At 31.1% G+C, this 22,268-nt stretch overlaps 1 protein-coding gene across 4 annotated transcripts in view; it reads right to left on the bottom strand.

Annotated features, from left to right (window-relative positions):
• LOC126745874 (serine-rich adhesin for platelets-like) overlaps positions 1–22,268 on the bottom strand; it is a 200,526-nt gene that overhangs the window by 30,153 nt on the left and 148,105 nt on the right. For all 4 annotated transcript variants that reach the window (XM_050453908.1, XM_050453921.1, XM_050453931.1 and 1 more), the window contains exon 4: positions 11,781–11,982. In XM_050453908.1, coding sequence (XP_050309865.1) covers positions 11,781–11,982 — 202 coding nt within the window. The remainder of the gene's footprint in view (positions 1–11,780; positions 11,983–22,268) is intronic.

Genomic DNA, 22,268 nt, shown 5'->3' with positions numbered 1-22,268 from the left:
TTCTTCGTTTATAAAAATGTGCGCCATTACATTTGACGTTTTTATTTTGTTCGTGTGAAAATAACGATCGAAAACGATCACAGCCACCAACAAACTAAGTACTGCTACAGATTCCAAACAACAAATTCCAAACATGTTTACTATCAGTTATTAATAAACAAAATAAGTTCGTCTGATACACGTTCTGTTGACATTTGTTTAACTTTATTTCGGAAACCAAAAATATTTTACTACTTTTTTTCTCATTATTACTCATTATTGATCTTCATCTACCATTTCCCAAGTTTATGCGCATAGGTTGAAAATCACCCTGTATATGAAAAACACAATAACTGGCCAAATGATTATTTTTTTATTATAATAAAAATTAAAGCTCAAGTGATTTTTTAACAATTTGAATCAAGACAATTTGATCGCAAGATGGAAATTTCAGTAAAAAATTAAACGTTCAATAAAATAAATTCAAGTATAATATTCAAATTTTAATTATAATTTGTATTTCACTTTTATAATTTCAGCAAAAAAGGAGTAAATTTTTCAATGTACTAGCAATTATAGATAAAATTGATAAAAGTAACAATAATTTATATTCATTATTCACAATTTGACTGAAAATACATTTTTATTCTATAAAATAAATCTCTATAAAAATAATTAAACAATATATAAATGCTTTTTTTTCGGGAAAACAATGACGATTCATTAAAATTTTCCAAATATTTAAGGAAAATCTCAAAATGTATTCATCAAAAATTGTTAAGAAAATAAAAAAGAATATATAAGAAATAAATTAATGTTAAGAGTAAAGTGCTAATTTAAAATATAAAATAATTAAGGTTTGCAATCTCAAAAACACTCATAGGTATTATTTAAATAAAAAGTGACTCGTCCTAAAAAAAAAATTATAAAAATGTATTATTAATTAAAAGATTTAATTAAATTAAATTATTCTCTTTTACTGCTCCTTTTTATCCTAAATACAAGGTATATAAAATTAGCATTAACCATAACCAGTTTTCAAGTGATGTAGCTGATTTCACGTACCACACCTATAAAGAATGCAGATGATTTCAGAAAATTTCTCCAGATTCTCTGTTGAAATTCAGGTAGAATATTTCTGTATGTTCCACAAAGAACAATCATATATTTAACCCACAAGTTCGAAAGCAAGAAAGCAGGAACCACAAATTTTATAGAAATATTTGTGCATAACCTAAGTGGATATGATAATAATTTTCTTACCGATTAAAGAATATTACGGATTTCTCTACAATGTCAATAAATATGATACATACCATCAATAAGAAACTTTCGAAGGAAATCTCAAAACAAATACAAAATACACCTAAAGAAAAATCCACGAAACCAAAGGTATATAACAGATATTCTTCAATTTTTTTTTATGTTCTTTCGTATCGATCGTTTACGTTCCACTTAAGTCAAATCAACGACGAAAATTTAATAAAAAGGCGCGTGGTGTGGCCCGACCGAACCGATCATAACAAACAAGACTGGGTACTACCGAAGCGTGGTGTTGGTACTACCTGATCAGCAGCCGACCTGTTGGAATTCTTCTTTGCCCACGGGCGAAATTTTCGAACGACCTTTAGAATATTTTAAATGCGACGTTTCTTCAAATCCGATTTGTATATATACATAGGTACTACCTGTGGCCGTTGAGTAATGGTCCGTTTTGGTCACGAGTGGTTTGTATTAATATTTTTCAGGGGTTGAATTGTTGAATGTTAAGAGAAAATTGAGACATTTTTGAAAAAATATGGATTTTCTTCAACGATGAAATTTTTGAAAAAAAACTTTAATTGGCCACAAAATTACTGCATTCTGACCCTAAATTAAGACTATGCCAAATTATTCTAGGTCGCTTTCCCTCTAGAACCGAGGTGCTAATAAACTTTTACCCAAAATAACAAATATTTGATGTCCTGGTGGGATGAAGAATACCAAAACCTTTTAACTAAACGTAAATATGTTTATAACTTAGACCGTAAAAATTATGTATATTAACTATACTTTAAAATCTAAGGAGAGCTGGATTTACTTTTGCAGTAGACTTAACGCTCAAAGCCCTCCATCAAAAATTTGGAATAGGGTAAGCTGCATCATGAAATCTTTGCTTAAACAGTAATATATTGCCAGTAACTAATGATATTAATAATATTTTTTTTTTAATAAAGAAGCGCCATTTTCGGCTTATCAAGCAATATTCCGAAAAAACAATCGAATAAAAACCAGTACTTAAGCCGACCAATTTCATTTAAGAATTTTACTTTCATCTTAGAAAATATAAGGATGCACGTCATGGTCCCGATAATATCACATACAGCATATTTCTAAATTATCCTAATTGAGCACAATAATTTTTAATTAAGGACGAAGAAGATATTATTGCCAAATCAGCAACTGTTTTAATCAATGAGCTGGGTAAACTTGGTGAACTCAGACCAATAACTTCACCCTCAAGCATTAATAAAACCTTTGAGCGTATTTTAAAAAGTTGTCTGGACTGCTGGTCTGAGTCTAATAGCATGTTTTCGATCCATCAGTTTAGCTTTAGTAGGGGTATTAATGACTGCTTAGCACATCTTGTTTTAGACATACAACAAATATATTCAGAAAATAGTAATTTGGGAGAAATTGTTTTTTGATATTCCAAAGGTTTATAAAATTGTTAATCTTAATATCCTATTAGAAAACTGATCATACGTAGGATTTAATGTAACGTAGAAAAGATATTAAGCGGGAAGCAGACCGCCATGCCGGTAGAAGTTTGTCAAAAGAAGTCCAAAGACAATGCCGTAAAGACAGGAGCAGAAGAAATATATCGACAATATATGTAAAGAAATAAACAGATATGAGCCATTATTTGTTAGACCAATTTAATGTAAAATACCTAATAAAACTTTATGACTTAGGGTGTAGTAAGCTTTCCCTTATCCAACTGATCTAAAATATAATCTGTGATACTCAAGAGAGCCGTACTGCAACTATGACCTTTTTTAAACCCAGACTGAGTCAAAGGTATTAATTTTTTTAAGAAAAATATTCACTTATTTGATTGTATAGTACCCGTTCTAAAATCTTTCTTATTATATTTATATTTTTATATTTTAATATATATATTTTATTTATATTTTTTTATGCACAAGCAATATTCCTGGCATATATTTATTAAATATATAGCAAATATTCAATTTTCATATCGGTCAGATATTCCAGCGGCATAGGTTTTAAAATAAATTAAACTTTTTTTATTATTTAATAAATTTTATATGTATTTGATTTTCAAAATTTCGTTTGTGAAGTATGTTTGCATTTCATTTTTGCAGTTAATATCACTTTAAAAATAATAATTATTTAGGCATATTATTATATCTTTAGTTGTTTTTTTTTCTGTTCCAATACATATGATTTATTATAATTTATTTAGCTGAAACATCAGAGCTCTTAGAAAAATCTAAGTACCGATAATCGGTGACTATTATCTGCCTTCATTATTACTTTATCATGCTCTGATTTACTATATAACGATTTATTCTAATTCACTGTTTTTACTATTTATTTATGAACTGTAACTATTAATTTACATTTTTTTTTCTTTTTTAGAAATAAAGAAACTTTTGAAAGCCAGCTCTCAGAAAAATAAAACACATAGAACAACAAAAAAATATGACTGAACATTCAATATTTTTAGTTTTTTTACTCTCAAATATTTATTGTTTTGACCTGTGTAATGTAAAGCTGATTAAGCGACTAATCAATTAAAAGTTTAAATACCTGAAGAATATGTATTTTAATAATTTGTAAGTTTAATGCACAAGAGTTTGTTTTGTTATTCTCTTCAATCTAATAATACCTTAAAACCTTTTGAGAAGAAATAATAAAATATGCTATATTTGTTACACAGTAGTTTGTTTCTCAATTTCTTTATGCACAAATGTTCTCAATTTACAATAAGTAATATTTAATTCTTTTTTTTTGCTCTACATGGTATTTATATTTTTATGAAATAAGTCCCTAGACCTAAATAAAACTTCTAACAAAAGAGTTTAAACCACACAACTGGTCTGTTTTGGATTAGGAAGAAAATCTGACAACTAATTTGGATGAAATCTTAGAAACGTGGAGAATCTATTGTGCAGATCTGTACAGGAACGAACAGACTCCACCAGAGAATCTATGGTCAAGTAATTATCCAAGATAACCAGTGATAATAACTTTCCGAATTAGGGCCAGCAAAGTCCTCTAAAAAATCTTAAAAATTAGACTGAAAGGCTTTTTAGACCGCCAAATAGCCCAAGAACAGAAAAGCTTTATAAAAGGAACTAGGAAACAAATATTAAATCTAAGACAGCTTACTAAAAAATCTAGAGAACATCAACTAATTATGATAATATATCTCGTTAATTATTAAAAGGCATTTGATTGTATCAGTTGGGTTGAACTTTGAATCATCGTACAAATATGGGTTAGCTTATAAATACCTGGTTCTCTTATATCCCTGATAAGGAACCTCTATAAATGAAGGATATCATTTATTTTTTTAAGATTTTTTTAAAGTTCTCTGAAATGAGAAGGTGATGCTAAATTTTTGGAGTTTTTTGATCAATATCTAGATGAAGTTAGTGACTTTAATGGAACAAATGTAATTGTTGGTGACTTCAATTTTATTCTGCTTAAAAATACTTTATACGGCAACAAAACTAAGGACATAATTTTTAGAAATGGATTTTCACAGATAGTCAAAACTCCAACTAGAACCGTTTCTGCTAGTAAAACTTTAATTGATTTTATAATTACCATTGACAAGCACTTATCTCATAGTGTACATATAACACCCAAAATTAGTGACCATTCCATTTTATCAATTCACCAAAATGAAAAACAAGATCAAAATATAGAACTTGCATTATATCAAAGATCATTTAAGAACTATAATTCTGTAAAAGTACAAGAAGAACTTCTTGAATTCGAGTGGAATAACAGTATCTCTGATGTAAATAGATTGGCTAATTCTTTTGTAAATGACATAAAGAGTACTTTAGATAAAATCTGTCCGAGGACTAAATGCTTACAAATATTAAAATATAGGGATAAAAAATGGATAACCGAGGAGATACGAGAACTTATGCGTGAAAGAGATAATTTATATAAGAGGACGATAATTGATAAAATTGAAAATACTTGGAATCAATATAAGGCTAAAAGAAATTTTACAGTTAACAAAATCAGAATCAAGAAGGAAAATAATTTTTTGAATGTATAGATTCTAATAAAAAGAACCCGAAGGAACTATGGAAGAATTTGAAAACACTGTTGCCGAGTAAAAGTAGCACACTACCGGATCAAATTAATTTTAATTTAGAAATACTCCAAGATGAAGAAGTTATATCCCACAGATTTAATAAATATTTTGTAGAGAGTGTGGAGGATATTATAAATAATATACCACAAAGCCGAAACAGATTAAATAATGTTGTATGTTCCCGCGTGTTTAACATTTTTTCTAAATTCAAACCTGTCACTATGTTAAAAATGAAAAATACTCTAAAAAACTTAAAAAATGTTGGTGGTGGTGAATCTGGTATATCAAAACATGTCCTCTGTGATGTCTCTCTTGTGATTGGTAATAGATTGTTAGATATTATTAATACTTCTTTGTCTAACGGTGTTTTCCCAGATGATTGGAAACTGTCTACTGTTATTCCTGTTCCCAAAGTACAAAATACAAATTTGCATTTAGAGTTAGAAGAAGATTTAGACTTAGACTTAGAATGAATTTAGACCCATTAACACGGTACCTGCCTATGAAAAGCTCCTTGAGAATTGTATTAAGGAACAACTTGTTGAGTTTTGTGAAAAAGGCAAAATAATTGTTCCTGGACAGTTAGGATTTCGTGAGCATCATTCTTGTGAATCCGTTGTCGTTAATATTTGTGATGATTTTCTCAAAGCTATCGACTGTGATTAGATATGTTAATTATGGTGTGCCTCAAGGAACTGTTTTAGGGCCATTGTTATTTCTACTGTACATTAATGATATGGTAAAAGTTTTTGAAAAGTGTAGGGTGGTATTATTTGTAGATGATACAATGGTGTAAAGTATAGGCAAAAACAGCAAATGCAAATCGACCTAAATAATGAATTGAATAGTTTATTTGTCTGGCTTTGCACTAACAAATTGTGTTTAAATACAGCTAAATCGAAGTTTTGCATATTTGACAAAAAGTCACGACTTAATCAAATGGACATGGATAGTGTGAGCATTACTGTAAATGGAGATAGCATTCTTTATGAGAGTGAAATTAAGTATTTGGGTACTATTCTAGATGCCAATTTAAACTTTTGTGCACATGCAGACTACGTCATGCGAAAATTCTTCAAAAAAGTTGGATTTATCACCAGAATGGGAAGAAACCTCTCCATGAGCACAAAGTTGCTTTTGTTTAATAGCATTGCACTTCCGCATTTGCAGTATTGCTCCACGTTGTTGTGTAATCTGCCACAATATAAAATACACCAGTTGGAAGTAATACAGAATAGAGCTATGAGACTGATTTTAAAATGTGATCGATATACACCAATTAAATGTATGTTAAGTGTCCTAAATATGATGTCTGTGACTGAACGTATAAAGTTTAATGTCTATTTGTTTATATTTAAATTGAAACATTGTTTGTTACCCACCTATATCTGTGATAAGTTAAAATCGTTTGAGAATGTACACACATACAATACTAGACATCGTCAAGATTTCGCCATAGTGGATGATAGGTGTAACACTGTTCAGTTACTTAATTCGATTTTATTTAGAGGCTCAATAGAATTTAATAAATTGCCTGTGATAATTAAGACCTGTGATAATGTAAGCCAGTTTAGGAGGCTATTGAGAAAACATCTTTTAAATAGGGATAGCTAAGAGTATTTCTATTTTTTTGTGTGTTGTACATTATATTCTTTTTATGATTTTAGTTATAAGTTTTATTATACCATTTGTGTTGTCCTAGGTTAGGTTTTATTTATACCAATAATTGTTGTGTACGTTTTCTTTTATTACGCTGATCACCACTCTATTATACCTATGTAATAAATATTATAAATATGTAATAAATGTAATGAATACCTAGTATGTAATGAACTTTTAATGGTTTATTATTATTATTGTAGTTTATTTTCTTTGTAGACTTTAGTACTGCTTTATATTATAATTATAATTATTGTAATGTATGTAGCTATTATGGTAAATAAACTTCTTTATTTATTATTAAATGTTCTCAAAATAATTTAGAGCGTAAGGAGGAACCAGTTATACCTGGTAAATTTGTGATAAAAAAGTTCTTAGATAAATGGTCTGGAGGTAGCTATCCCGGATATCCAGCAATATCCGGGAACAAAATTACCAATTTGAGAATTGCTGACCATTCCACCTTCATAGCAGTGACAGAAGAATAAATGGTAGAAGTTCTCAAACGAGTGGACCATGAAAGCAATAAAGTCGACTTATAATTTAAAAAAGAAAAGGCTACAATACTAATAGTCGATAGATATAATAAAACCAATTTGACCTAGAAGACAGTTTTAACAACTTAGGCTCTACGATAGCCAGCAATAGAATCTGTGAGGGGGAAGAAATACTAAGGAGCACAGTCATGGAAAAAAGCTCCATGAAGCTCCGGGTTACCAAAATATGGAAAGATCGTTTGATTTCCCAAAATAAAAGAATGACATTTGTTATAGCTTTCGCCTGGTCTATTTTTTATACGGTACTGAAACTGGGCTCTTCGTGTTTCTGAACAAATTCAGAGAAAATTGACAGTTTATATTTGAAATGAATTGAAAATAAAAACCAGATTATTACCGATCTGCCTGCAATGGAAAAAGTTATTATATCTGAGAATATTCCAGATAAAAGAGGAAGAGGTATATCGATGACTACTAACTAAAACACAGGGACCGTACAAAATGAAGACTGTTAGTCAAACTTATGAGTTATGCGAGAAAATCGCGATCATCAGCAAGGATAAAACGACTGGAAAGAGGAAAAGCGAGCAAGAAACAGAGATAGAGAAAGAGAGAAAGGAAGAGACAGAGTTAGAAACATTTATTGCTTTGGGTTTTCCTAGACAGTTTGTTTATAATCTTATATACAAACAGAAATATTACCATAAAAATGTGCTATAATACAAGAGGTTATAGATCACATCTTCTGGTCTACTTTAGAGTTCGGTCTGGAGCCCTTTACTTTTTATTCTTCAGACCGATGATTTTCAGAATCTTCAACTGAAATTTAAAATATTCCTATTTGAAGCCGATTTTGGTATTTATTGTACTGCAAACAATATGCAAACTGGTAAAAACGATCTTTATCGTGTTATGAATATTTTTAATAAATTTTTTTTCAAGCAATGGAGTTCTTTATTCTACTTCACATTTAAGAAAAAGTGGTATTAATCGGTTAGAATGAATAAAAATGAAAAAAAGAAATATTTTTTGCTGAAAAGCAAAAGGCAGCTATAAGGATCATATTTTTTATTTATATAGTCAGAAAGTCTTTTTAGAAAGAGATCATAAATGATAACATGAATGTGAATAGACATCTACAAAGAGAGAGTCTCAAATATTATAATTAATAGAATCCTAGAAGAAATACTTGCGAGGAGCTTAAAAAAAACATTATCCGTAACCAAAACATTCATTCATAAAATTACTACTACAGAAACCTCTGCAAAAATCTATTTACAGGAACTTATTCAGAAAACCACTAAAGGTATTTTAGCCGCTTATTTTAAGACCTTATATTTAAATGAATTAAAATTGGTGCGTAAATGTGGCTTCGATTCAACAGATGAATATTTGTTTCTAGTAACTATACTTCTATCTAGATGAATGAAATTTTTGAAAACATCTATTTATGAGCTAATCCTAGCCCTTTGTATTGCATACCAACTAAATTACTTTTGAAGAAAGAAAGTTGTAGAATTCTGAATAGAATTCTTGTGCAGAAGAGAAATTAGGTTTGGATAACATTAATGAAGACATTAATGGAGAACTATCACTTGACTTTGATCACTTGATGTGTCTACTTTACGTTGCCATATCTGTTGTGCCATATCAGTGTATATGGTATAATGAATATAGATAAGGTATAAAAACATGGTAGGTTAACAAGGAACTGAAAACAAGCAGTTAGTAAATAGTAATAAAAAAATAATTACTGGAAAAATGGGTTTAATAGACGACAAACCAAAGACGCGATACGAAATAAGATATTGATTAATAACGGCAATACTGCAAGGCGCTTTATCTCCAATGGCATATATCTATTATCTAAATAAGTTGTTTATTTATTTTTAATGTTATACATTAGGTTATCTTTCTAATTACTCTTTCAAAAAATAGAAATATATACATAAAGGGTGTTTTTTTTTGAGGCGGAGAACTTTAATTTGGCAACACTGTTTTTTATGACAGCCGACCTGACAGTTCTGGGTTATTTTTAGATTAGTTTGGTTTGGCAATTCATCATGAACAGACTCACGCCGGAGCAACGTTTCTAAATGGTTCAAATTTATTTTGAAAGACATGGTTCTATTCGAGAAACACATCGGGCATTACGTGAGTTTTATGGTGCTCATAATCGTCCTTCAGAGAGATTAATTCGAGAAACTGTTAATCGTTTTCGCAATACTTTTACTCTAGTCGACAATACGCATCCCGTAAGACGCCGTACAGTGCGCACGCAACAAGCGATAGCTGCTGTGGAGCATAGTGTTGATAATGATCCAAATGTTTCGTCGTTCTCAACAAGTGAACTTATGTCCATCCACTTTATGGAAAATTTTGCGCAAAGATCTCGGATTGCGAGCATATAAAATTCAATTTGTCCAGGAGTTAAAACCCCAGGATCATCTTTTGCGCCGTACATTAGCTGAATGGGCGGAAGGAAAGATTGCTGTTGATCCACGATTTCATATGAAAATTTTGTTTAGTGATGAAGCACACTTTTGATGTAAACAAGCAGAATTGCCAAATTTGGGGGGATGAGACTCCACGAGCTATTGGCGAAAAACCGTTACATCCAGAAAACCGTTTGGTGCGCTTTATGAGCCGATGGAATCATTGGCCTTATGTCTTCAGAAATGCTGATGGTCAGAACGTTACAGTAAACGGTGAACGATACAGAAACATGATAACCAACTTTTTTGTGCCTCAATTGGAAGCCGTTGCAGGCGTTGCAGAAATGTGGTTTCAGCAAGACGGTCCCACGTGCCATACAACTAATTTACTGCAAGAGACATTCAAGCAACGAATAATTTCAAGGAATGGACCTGGCCAGCTCGTTCGTGCGACTTGACGCCATTAGATTATTTTCTTTGAGGTTATGTTAAGTCGCATGTCTACGCTGATAAACCCGAAACACTTGAGCACTTAGAAGCCAACATACGACGTGTGATTGCCGAAATACAGCCTGCAGTACTGGAAAGAGTGTGTGAAAATTGGTCCTCTAGATTACGTCACGTACGCGCCAGCCGTGGGGGTCACATGCCCGAAATCATTTTTAAATATTAAGGCCAAAAAAAATTCTTTAATATAAAAGCAAATTCGTTCATATCAATAAAATATTTTGTGTTTAATTTCAATTTAAAGTTCTCCGCCTCTAAATAAAACATCCTTTATAAACTGATCCTACAATTTACAATAAAAATTATCATATTCAATATCATTTCAGTGTGTAACATTTAAACATAATAGCAATGTTACTAAATTTGCTAATTAAATCAAAAACTATGTTAAAAAACTATGTTGCTGGTTTCTCAACATTACACCTATACACGACTAGGTTTCTACAATAATTTTTTTTTTAACATAATTTCAATATTTAAATGTTTTCGATTAAACGTTACGTCAAAGGATTTTCTAATGCAAAGAAATATAAAAGCTATGTAACTTGTAAATATTAATCGTAACTTTCTTAAAATATTATTCTACAGTAATTCAATAAAACAAACTTTTGTTTGCTACCTAGTGTTATAGTTGTCAATTATATTTTGCCCCATTTGCCACTAATAATCATCAGAATTTAAATCTAAGAACAGCGCCTGCTTTAACGGATGTGACTTGTGCTAATTCGTCTTAACTCATCGATATCCGCGTTATCACTGTTGCCATATAAGGTAAAAAGTAGTACCATTTATCCAAAATATCTTATGTATGTACATAATTTATTATATATACTGTGACATAAGCTGGAATTCTTTATTTATAGGGGAATAAAACCAGATAGTTCCCAAAGGCCATTAAATAAACTGATGCAGGTTTATAATCCAGACGTTCATAAAGTGGTTGTAAAAGTCTCATAGTGACCCTTAAAACCGACGTAAGATTCGAGAGAGCTATTCTAGACTTAAGGGTAATAAATAAAAAATGAACTTTGGGCCCTACATAAGATTAGATGCCCCAAATAGTAAGAAAATATTCATTTATTAAGGAATAAAGTCCTAGAAATCCGGAGGCAGTGCCGTAGGCATCACGTGGTATTACCAAAAAAAATTGCCTACAGACTTTTAATTAGTCTTTAATTACATACGAGTAAAGAAATATTCATTTTGCCATGACGGATATTAAGCACGTATAAATGCATTTTACAGGCGTCTTGACTTATTTGTTAATAAGTAGGTGTAACTGGGAATTACCTTAAAAAGATTTTATTACAACATGTAAGATTTTCAAATAAGCTTGTAATAATTGAAAAGAAAACTTACCATAATCTATAATCACATGATTAGTATAAGTACGGTGCAACTGATTTAATCCTATTTGGTACAGCTCCCTCTCGGACAGCACTATAGCTACAGCGTTAACTGCTAAGATAGTTATGGCTAAGTACAGTAAGGTTTCTTGGCGTTTACGTGATAGCCCCGCTATACAGACTATCACTTTCCCCAGGATTCCTATAAGAACATTCTAGAAAAAAAAAACAGTAAGTTAAGTAAAGGGCTGACTAACTGAACAACTTAAATTATCATTAAATTATCTGGACTAAATTTTTCAAACATAGTTTACCCAATTTTTTTTACAAAATTTTATAAATATTCCTTATGAGACCTCAGACTAAGATAAAATTAAAATTCAAAATTTTTTCTAAATATTAGGTAATTTTAAAATTAAATAAAGAAGAAGATTGGTGGATGAGGCACCAATAAAACTAAAGCTTCTTTAATTTATATTTCGTTCTTTTAGCTTTTATAAAGCTATCTTTAGGTAAGTACTGGAAACCACTGGATCATGACACCAATTATGATAAACTTAAGCAATAATTATGGACAAGATTTCATTATGAAATCCTAAAAAAATTGGCAAACATTAGTAAGCAATTGGCAAGCCACAAACAAGTGTTTGTTCTGAAGATGACTTTATAAAGGTCGAAAAATAAACTAAAGAAACTTAAAGTTTATTGCGCCTCTATCCAACAATCTTTTCCCATTTTTAATCAATTCTGCATCTCAAAACATATATAAACATCGAGAATTTCATAGTTCATAGTTACATCCTTATAAGTACATTCTTTGTTTTTACTATTTGAGATGGCAACTTTATTAGTTTTAGGCATTGGCTTTGCCAATATTTATGTAAGCTGAATTATCATTTTGGTCGAGAAGGTTTTAGGAGACATAACTTAATTGATACATCCAATATTTCCTCTTACTAAATGTTACTTCTTATAGGACATTTGTTATGCGTAAATTATCAGACTGACTAAATGGCAATTTAAAGAGATATATTTTATAAGGCTAATTTTGTCTTTTCTAACAGGTTACATTATCATCGTACAGATTGGACATCTTGCGCCTGTCTAAGACATTTTCTAATATTTCTATTGTTTTATATTTGATTTTTTTTGGTCAAATACTAATTTAACTTGTATATAATCATATAGTTATCTATATATATACAGGGTATCATTGAAATGGTGTAAAAAAATTCGGGGGGTGATAGTAAGGAATTTTGGTAATTGGTTTATTTCGTTTTTTTAAAGCAATACGATGTTTTAAAAATCATGAAATTTAGATTTTTCAATTAATTATTTAATAACTACTTGTTTACTTTTGAAACCCCATAACTTTCATAAGTTTATGTTGTTTAACCAGTTAGCAGCCCATCAGAGCAAACTTTTTGCCTTCAATTTTCTCGAAAACCATCGTTCTGGGCGATGTGCAACAAGAGTACCTTTTTTGTAGGAAAAAGTATGTAGTTTTTAAAAAATGAACCCACGTTGCGAAGAAAATAACTTAAAAAAAGTTATTCACGAATTAACCCCCTACTATTATTTTTTCTATAATTATTTTTCAGTATCACCATTTGATTTTGGGTCAAAATTTATGGCAGAGGATTTTTTTTCGAAATTTTATCTCGTTTTTTAAGCCTACAATTTTAAAAAACCGTTTTTTAAATTTACCCTTTCAGTGCCCCTAACTCCCTTAATATGCATTTTCCACCCTATAGTTATAGGAACTTTTTTTAAAATTTTTAGGAGTACTATCACCCCCCGAATTTTTTTACACCATTTCAATGACACCCTGTATATATAAAAGAGTTTGTCCTGACTGACTGACTCATCATCGCAGAGCCCAAACTACAATAGCTAGAAACGTGAAATTTTGTCAACGGGTTCCTTTTGTTATGTAGGCACCGGATAAGAACGGATTTTTCGAAATTCCACCGATAAGGGGTAAAAAATGGGAAAATTGTTACCCGTGACCTCGAGAACTAAGGGGGCGTGGCTTCGGAGTTTGAACGGAGACTGCCCGCACCAAGGAGTCGCAGACATCAACTTAAAAAAAAATGAACTACAACCATGTTTTTTATAATGTAGGCCCCGGATACGAACGAACTTTTTAAAATTCCACCGATAAGCGGTGTTAGCGATATGATAAATATCGCATGGGGGCATAAAACTGATTAATAAATATGATTGAAAAAGTGCCTCTGTATTATTTATATTTTGGTAGACATAACAACAAGGCGGGTCCATACGAGACTGATACCCGAGAGGTGACTCGACTCAGTCTTACCGCTCGCGCTGCATCTAACGAATCATTTTTAAGATTATTTGTGTCTTGGTTTTATAATAATTATATTATATTAATCGCGCCCGTTGACTTCAAAAAAAAACGGCGTGGCAATTGTGGGTTGCATGTACTATCAATGAGGCGAGGCTACGGATTTTATTTTTGTGTATTGTGGGTTGCATGTACAATCATTGAGCCGTGGCTTCGGATTTTATTTTTGTGTATTGTGGGTTGCATTTACTATTATTGGAGGCCTTCTTCGACTTTTCTTTTATTTTCACGCGAGCAACGCCGCGGGCATTCAGCTAGTAGTTTATATTTAGACACACAATTTAATTTAGTTTATATATATTTTTTAGAAACCCTGTGTAGCGTTTTTATTTTCGTGGGTGGCTTATTAAAATAAGCTTTAAATTCCCAACATTTATTTAATCTTTCAGTATAAAATAAATAACAAAACAAATTAGCTAATAACACAAATTTACAAATCCTTCTCTAGGCTTACTGTATTACTGGTTAACATACAGCACAACAAAGCTGAAGCGGGTTTTCATCCGTGATTTATGGGTTTTGGAAATAGGTTACCTTGTCACGAGATGGCTCTAGGTCGAGTTGACCATTGACACTAAGTCATAATCCCAGACAGCAAATGATCATGCTATCTTCAAACTCAATTCTAGTCTTGATTGAGATAGAGGACCTGGGTGAATCGGTTTAACAGTGAATGTCAATGTAGATGTTGTGGTCGTTATTGGAGTAGATGAGTGGAGATTTCTACTTCTTGAAAGTGGAAGAATACCCAGATTGAGGAATCTCCAATAGAGTAAGTAGATATAAGCATTGATTAAGGTTAAACTTAACGGTATGCTTGAGTCTACTTATATAAAATTACATGTGTAATATGTAGAGTATCATAAACCAAGATGCCAAATGAAAATATTAGGACTTACCAATGGAACTGGTCTTTTCTCGGGAACACAAAACTGGAAATTTAAACAAAGAACCTTGAAAAAGTTGGGATTTAACTACACCACTTATAATCTACTTAAATCACAAACTAAGATACCCAAAAGGAGAGTTCTCAACTTTTCACTGGAGTAAAACCGACAAAAATTCCAAGAACTCGACCTTCTTCAAAGGCTTGTTCTTCAAGACTCCTAGAGGTCAAAGATTTTCGCGCCAGAGATGGTTTTAGTAGGGATATAGGAGAATGAGCTGGAATCTTATTGGCTAGGATATGACTTCTGACATTAGTGAAATCAAAACAATTAAAAAAAATAATATTTTGATTCATAATTTGAGTTTCATCATAAGAATTAATACTAAAATGATAACTGTTTATTTTACTAACTTTAGCACCAGAATAACTTAGAAATTGCCTCTTAAAGTTCTATAATCCAGTAATGCTTTCGCTAACATTTTGAATTTATTTCATTTTCTTATTCTTTATGTATCTGAAAAAAATAAACTGCAACAGACCGTCCTGGTTCTTTTTCTGAAGGACCGTGGGTTGAAGGTTGTATATGGCGAGGCGGAATAGTTTGCCACCCAAGATGGTCGACTGATTCTGATTGGCTGATTGTTTACGTACATCAAATATGACAAAAATGACAATAATGATATTTTAACTGTCATATTTGACGACAGTTTTATCGCCTGTCTTTTCCTATTTTCTTCTTGGGTAGGAAACCAGCCAAGCCTTATGATTTTCTTCTAATTTAAAGTTCCTAACTTATTCTATAGCATTTTGTTGTTTTTTTGCAACCAGGCCAATCATTATGCAACTACACAGAATAAAGGAGAGGTAAATTTTTCAATGATGACGTACCTTAGTGTTTTCTAATAAAGTTGAGGTACATTTTGGATGTATTTGTCTTCATCTTCCAAGGTATAATTAGAGATTCAATCCTATTATGGACATATTTATGTATCAGTCCTCAATTTTTAGAATTCAATTTAATAATGCTGGGAATTTAAATTTCCTTGTCTTTATCTAGGTTAAAATATCCTTGATGCACTAGTGTGTACTGGTCTGTATATTCCCCAGACAGTCACAGAAATCATAGACTTTTTGAATTTCTGTCAAATGTTTACAAAATTGTTGGATTAGGCCTAATAAAAAATTGTGTAAAATCGTTGGATCAATAGAAATAGTTTTTTATATTTAAACGAAAAAATTTACAGAATAAGTGATGCCAACATTAAAAAAGGTATTTTTGTGGGACCACAAATCAGAGAATTCATAAAAGAACCTAACTTTCAAGAAAAATTAAACGTTTTGAAAAAATCAGTTTGGCTGTTCTTCTGAATTTTTTGGGAAAAATGTACAAGTGACAACTATAAAGAGTTGATTACCGAGCTTCTACTGGCCTATAAAGATTTTGGTTACAATATGTCTCTTCAAATCCATTTCCTGGATTCCCATCTTGATTTTTTCCTGAGAATCCTGTGAATGATGAACACGGGAAAAGGTTATATCAGGATTTATCAAAGATGGAAAAACGCTACCAGGGTAGGTGAAACCCACGGATATTGGCGGACTGCTGTTGGGACAATTAATATGGACCACCCAGAAGGTAAATACTCTAGAAAATCTTCGATTTAAACCTTTTAAGGCAATATTTGTGTTAACATCTATTTTTTTTAAATTCATATTTTTTTATCAAATAAAATCCATGTGTGATGGAAAATTTCTAATCGTGTAGTTTTCCTAACAAGTCATATATGTTCGTGTGGCATAAAAAAAATTAAATTTTATCAACCAGTGCTATTATTGTTAATTGTTGGTTGATTTTCTCATCTTGCACTTAAACCTTTCTTGTCTGAGACATCAACTGAAAGGTCATTTTTATTATTGAGGATGTTTATTAATCTCTTGAATCTCTGAACACTAGCTAAAAATATCGTACTTTTAGAATAGGGAGAATTGCCATGGATAGAACTTTCCATCACTTGCATCATTTGCGCTGTGCTCTTTTGTTTCTATCCAAGTAAAGTGAATTCCTTCTTATTGCCGCATGGAAACCGTGGTTTTCTACAAAAATATTTCTTATATAAAATAAACAGCCATGGCCATTGTTTATTATTGGATTAATATTCGAAGTGACATTTGACTGATGGGTCTCAACCTAAGGATAAGTTTTTCACTTTTCTGTCATGAGTTCATCCCATTTGATGTTTATTATAACTGTCATTTGTCTGTTATTTACTCAAGCTGATTACTTACTGATTTTACTTAATATTCATTAAATTAATACTTCCCTAGTTTATGCCTACACTTCTTCTTTATTAAGTATAGTTTAAAGCAGCTTTAGTTACTTATCTGGTACTCACAGTCACAGTAATGTAAACCGACAGACCTGCACAATGAGGCCTTTTGACTAAATTCGGTGGCGCTCATTAATATTTTAAACTTTTTAGTTAACTTCTTCTATTTAATTTAAATTCAGATTAACTGATAAAATTTTGACCGTAACAAACTCCTCCTGAATAGAGATGAATATTGATATTGAGTGGTTGAATCTAATTTAGTTGGGTTTGGTTTGGTCATAATGACCATCCGGCCCTTAAGATTTACTTTCTAAATCACAACCCTTAACTTAATTTGCTTAGTTAAATATTTTGAAATGTGAACTTTAATTGGCTTATTTTGTCTATAAATGAGAAAGTAAATTGCATCAGATATACTGGTGGGTGGCTAACTGAATGAATTTAGATTGAATTGGGATCCCTGAGTTTGAGATTACGTAACATTGGCACCAAACGTAACAACTGAGATGGTGATATACATATATAAAAGTATTAAACTTTTTTGCTTTTTTTTACAACAGAGTGTTTTCCTTATTTAATTTTTCTAAACGCTTATGTCTTCTCAATATCTACTGTTTAAAGTAACTTACATCTCTTACTTTAAAGGCTTTAAGGGACAGTTTTCGTATGTTCTGGGGATTTGAGAGAAATTTTTATCTTCTTCAGAGGTTAGAACAAATAAAATTTTTCGTAATTTTTAGGTTCTGGGAGTAATATATTTCTTTGAGTAGTTTACCCAATTATAAAGAAAAAGCATCAACATATTATTCCTATCTTCTATTGCGTCCATTAAATATATTAAAACTCCAGTATATAAGAGATATTTCATTTATCAAGAAGAACTGAATGAAACCTTATATAATAAAATTTATATGGTTGTGTGTAATCAAAACAAAATACCTGCCTATATGTATTTTACTGTCTATTACGTCTCGGCCGAACAGGTGAATATGGCATTTTAATTCCTCTCGATTCTCGATTTTAGACTTTCACTGAACACGTTTATACCTTTGGGCAAAATTCTCGTTTACAGATTTACCCAACCTACATACCTCGTTTCTCGTGGTATTTCTTACTATATGGTATTCTACAATAACCCTGTATATTCGAAGATGTAGGTTGTTGGATGCTGATAAAATATGCGTATTATCGTAATGTACAACAATTTTCACATCATTATCCGTATGTGTTTTATGTAAAGTGTGTACTTTATGTAAATTTTAACGTGGTTTTTATCTGGGTATTGTAATAGAAATGGCATCAGGAAGGTTAAGAGTAAGAATTATTATAATGCGGTGATTTTAATTGGATGGGTTTTACTATTGCAGTAAGGAATAAGCACGTATTAACCAAAAAATTATCTTGCACAAAAAAACTATTGTTTTTAAAATTTTATTTACCAAAAATTTCCCAATAGGCAATTCCTAATAATAATGCTTAATACATCAGGAAGTAATTATATTAATTGTAGAATATATATAGGAGTAAGGGGCATTTTGTAGGCATTTTATAAAAAGCGAATGATTTTTCTCAAAAATCGATTAATTCTTAATACTCATAATTCTTAATGTGTTTTTTTGTAAATGCTGAAATAGGTTCTAATTAAATTTTTTGAGGAATATGCATACGCATTTTTAAATTTGTACTTGAGTGATTATGGAATAATGGGTATTTATCCAATTTTTAGAAAAAAAATCAGAAAAAATTAAACCTTTAAAAATTAACGAGTGTATCAGTTGCACGCTTTGTTTGATTAATAAATAAAACACACTTCTTGTATTCAGCGTATACTAAATTGAAAAATTACTGCCTAGCGCTTTCGGCCGTAGGCTATCATCAGGGCTTAAGACATTGTTAAAGCAACGACACTATTTAAAAAAACGGTATACAACATAATTATTTGCCTATGGTTTTTTAATTACTAAAAACCATAGTACTGTGTACACAAGTGTAATCAGACCTTAAAGAGAAGTTAGCCAACCTAACAACTTAGAAAACTAAATATTATATTAGACATAAGTGACGTAAGTTGTTGTTCGCTTTGGTTATCTAGACGTTATTAAAACGTATTTTTTTGATAAAATACTAAAAGTGTTTTTCATTATTAAACCCATCTTTAAAAAATAAGAGTAGTAATCTGGTTATCTGTGAGTTTTATAAACCGAGAAAAATAAGTCGAATAAGTACAGGTAAAAATAGAAAACTGTTTTTTTTGTTGAAAGAAAGTAAATGTTAAGTGAGTGTTAGGATAGCTTAAGCTTTACCAAGTTATCACTTTGGGGAAAATCCTTAAGTTTAAAGCCTGGCCACAATGGAGACTAGAGGACCATTTTCTCGAGTTTGAAACCATTTTTAGGGACCTAAAGGAACAGGGGACACAAATGAAAGTGACCTAGTGTGTCACTTACTTCTATCATTACGATCAAAATTTAACACAGTAATGACTGCTGTTGAGATAGTAGCAGATGCTAATATAGATTTTGTCAAATCCAGGTTGTTGGATGAAGAAATTAAACATAATTCTAAAGAACATACTGACCAGGAGACAGCGTTTAAAGCCAATACGTCTAGAGGTTGTTATATATCTGGAAGTATCCATCACATTCAGATTTAGGGCTAAAAAAGAAAATCAACAAGTAGAAAAGCAACTAGAGGAAGTTTCAGGCAGCACTACCGAGAAGAAAGTCATAGCTCTAACAGTAAGTTTAGAGAAACATAAACAGGAGCCACACCATGACATAAGGAGATAAGAAGTGAATGCAGCAAATGACCATGATGTTGTATTGTATGCAGAACATATATGTCTGAGAAAAGTAATAAATTGTCACATTGACTCAGGGCCAGGAACCATTTTGTCTAAGACAGCTTAGAAAAATACACGTATAATGTTTAATAAACTATCTAATTATGTTAAAACATATATTGCAAATGGACAAATATTTAGGACAAAGTTACACATTGACATATGTAGTTCTATTATAGAAACTAACTTTGACGTAGAAAATTTTTTTCAAGTAATTATTGATGATTTCTTACATTTTCTAGTTATAAAAATATTACATACTAAAAATGAAGCAGAAGCTAATTTAAAGGAAAATGAAACTTGAAATACAGTATAATAGTAAAGTTGGGAGATTTAGACTAGATAATAGAGGAGATTTTAGATACTGTAGACTAAAAGGTATCATAGTAAAGTATACTGTACTCTACAGCTCTCAATCAAATGGAAAATATGAAAGAATTAATAGGACACTTAATAGAGTCAGAACCATAATTGAGTGATTCAGGCATTCCAAAAAGCTTATGGGGAGAAGCATTAAACTTTTCAGCCTATGAACTAAATAGGCCACCGACATCAGCCTTCCCAGAAATCAGATACCATATACTGTGATGACGCGCAAGTTGGAACAAATTCAGTTAACATTCAGGCATATGTTCGAAAAAAAAACGTTCGGACACGGTAATAGGATCTTGTTCTTCTATTTCAGATGAATTCATGTATACAGGGTGGACCAAAAATGAGCTACGGTTATCAACTTAATTTTTTTAAATAGAAACACCCATTTTTTATTTTATTTTTTAATTCTGTGTAAAATTTTAAGTATATTTACCATGTCCTATACCTAACCTCAATATTTATTAACAAATTTGCAATAAATTTTTTTATAAATAATCAAGAATTTTTGGAAGAGTTTATAAAAAAAAATTAAAATAAATGTTCAAATTATTGACCATTAACTTCCTGATAGTAACCAAGTCGATATTCAAATTCTTGTAATACTTCACTTATTGTTTGAAGCCAGATTTGTTCTATTACGGCTTTAATTTTATTTTTTAATTCTTCTAAGCTTTCAAATTTATCAAAATCAACTTTGGATTTTAGATAACCCCATCGATAAAAAACCAATGGGGTTAAATCTGGCGACCTTGCTGGCCATTTAATAAAACTCCCCCTTCTAATCCATCTATTTGGGAAAATGTTGGTAAGGTAATCTCGTACTGTTCGCGAATAGTGTGGGGGGAAGCGCTATCCTGTTGGTACCATATCAAATCTGCCGGTACAAATGGGTTTTCACTATTTGGATACAGTGCAATTAAACTAGGTACTATCTGATTTTAAACAACTCTAAATACTTTTCATAGGTAAGTGCGCCCTCAATAAAATAGGGACCCACAATTGACGTGCTCACAATTCCTGCCCATACGTTTAACTTCTTGGGAAATTGTGTGTTACTTTCCATACTCCAGTGTGGATTTTCTGGCGCCCAATAACGAAAATTTGCCTATTTACAGAACCATTAAAAAAAAATTGTCTTGTCGGAAAAAAAAACAATCTTACTTCAAAATTGTGGGTTTGCATTACATTTATTTATTCATCATTATTTCGCAAAATTCTATTCTGCGCATATGGTCATTTTTAATAAACTCCTGAATTAAATGAATTTTATATGGATGCCATTTATTCCTATGCAAATATTTTAGAACACATGATTTACTAAGCGACTGATCTGCAGCAACTTGTCGAGTTGATTTATGTGGATTTTCTTATAAATTGAGCAAAATATCTAATTGTCTGTTTTCTGGAAGCATGGTCCAGGTCATATTTGTCTCTAACATGACCAAAACTAAACTTTTTTTCAATTTTGCTTACTACCGAAGATGTAATAAGCCTCTCCGGGTACTTATTGTTAAACAGATCACAAACTTCGGCCTGTGTTCGACTCAGCATATCCTACCATCATCAAGATTTCAATTTTTTGTATTTCAGTTAAACGCGCCTTAGTTTTAAACTTTGCAACTGCACTTGACACTTACTGACATTTGCGTAAAGTAATACATACTGTTTCTATGCGATTAAATAGTGACAATGTG

The sequence above is a fragment of the Anthonomus grandis genome, chromosome 1 (assembly GCF_022605725.1).
Source record: "Anthonomus grandis grandis chromosome 1, icAntGran1.3, whole genome shotgun sequence".
Classification (NCBI taxonomy): Eukaryota; Metazoa; Arthropoda; class Insecta; order Coleoptera; family Curculionidae; genus Anthonomus; species Anthonomus grandis.
Note: the sequence above shows the minus strand (reverse complement) of the source record. Positions and strands in the feature narration are given on the sequence as shown.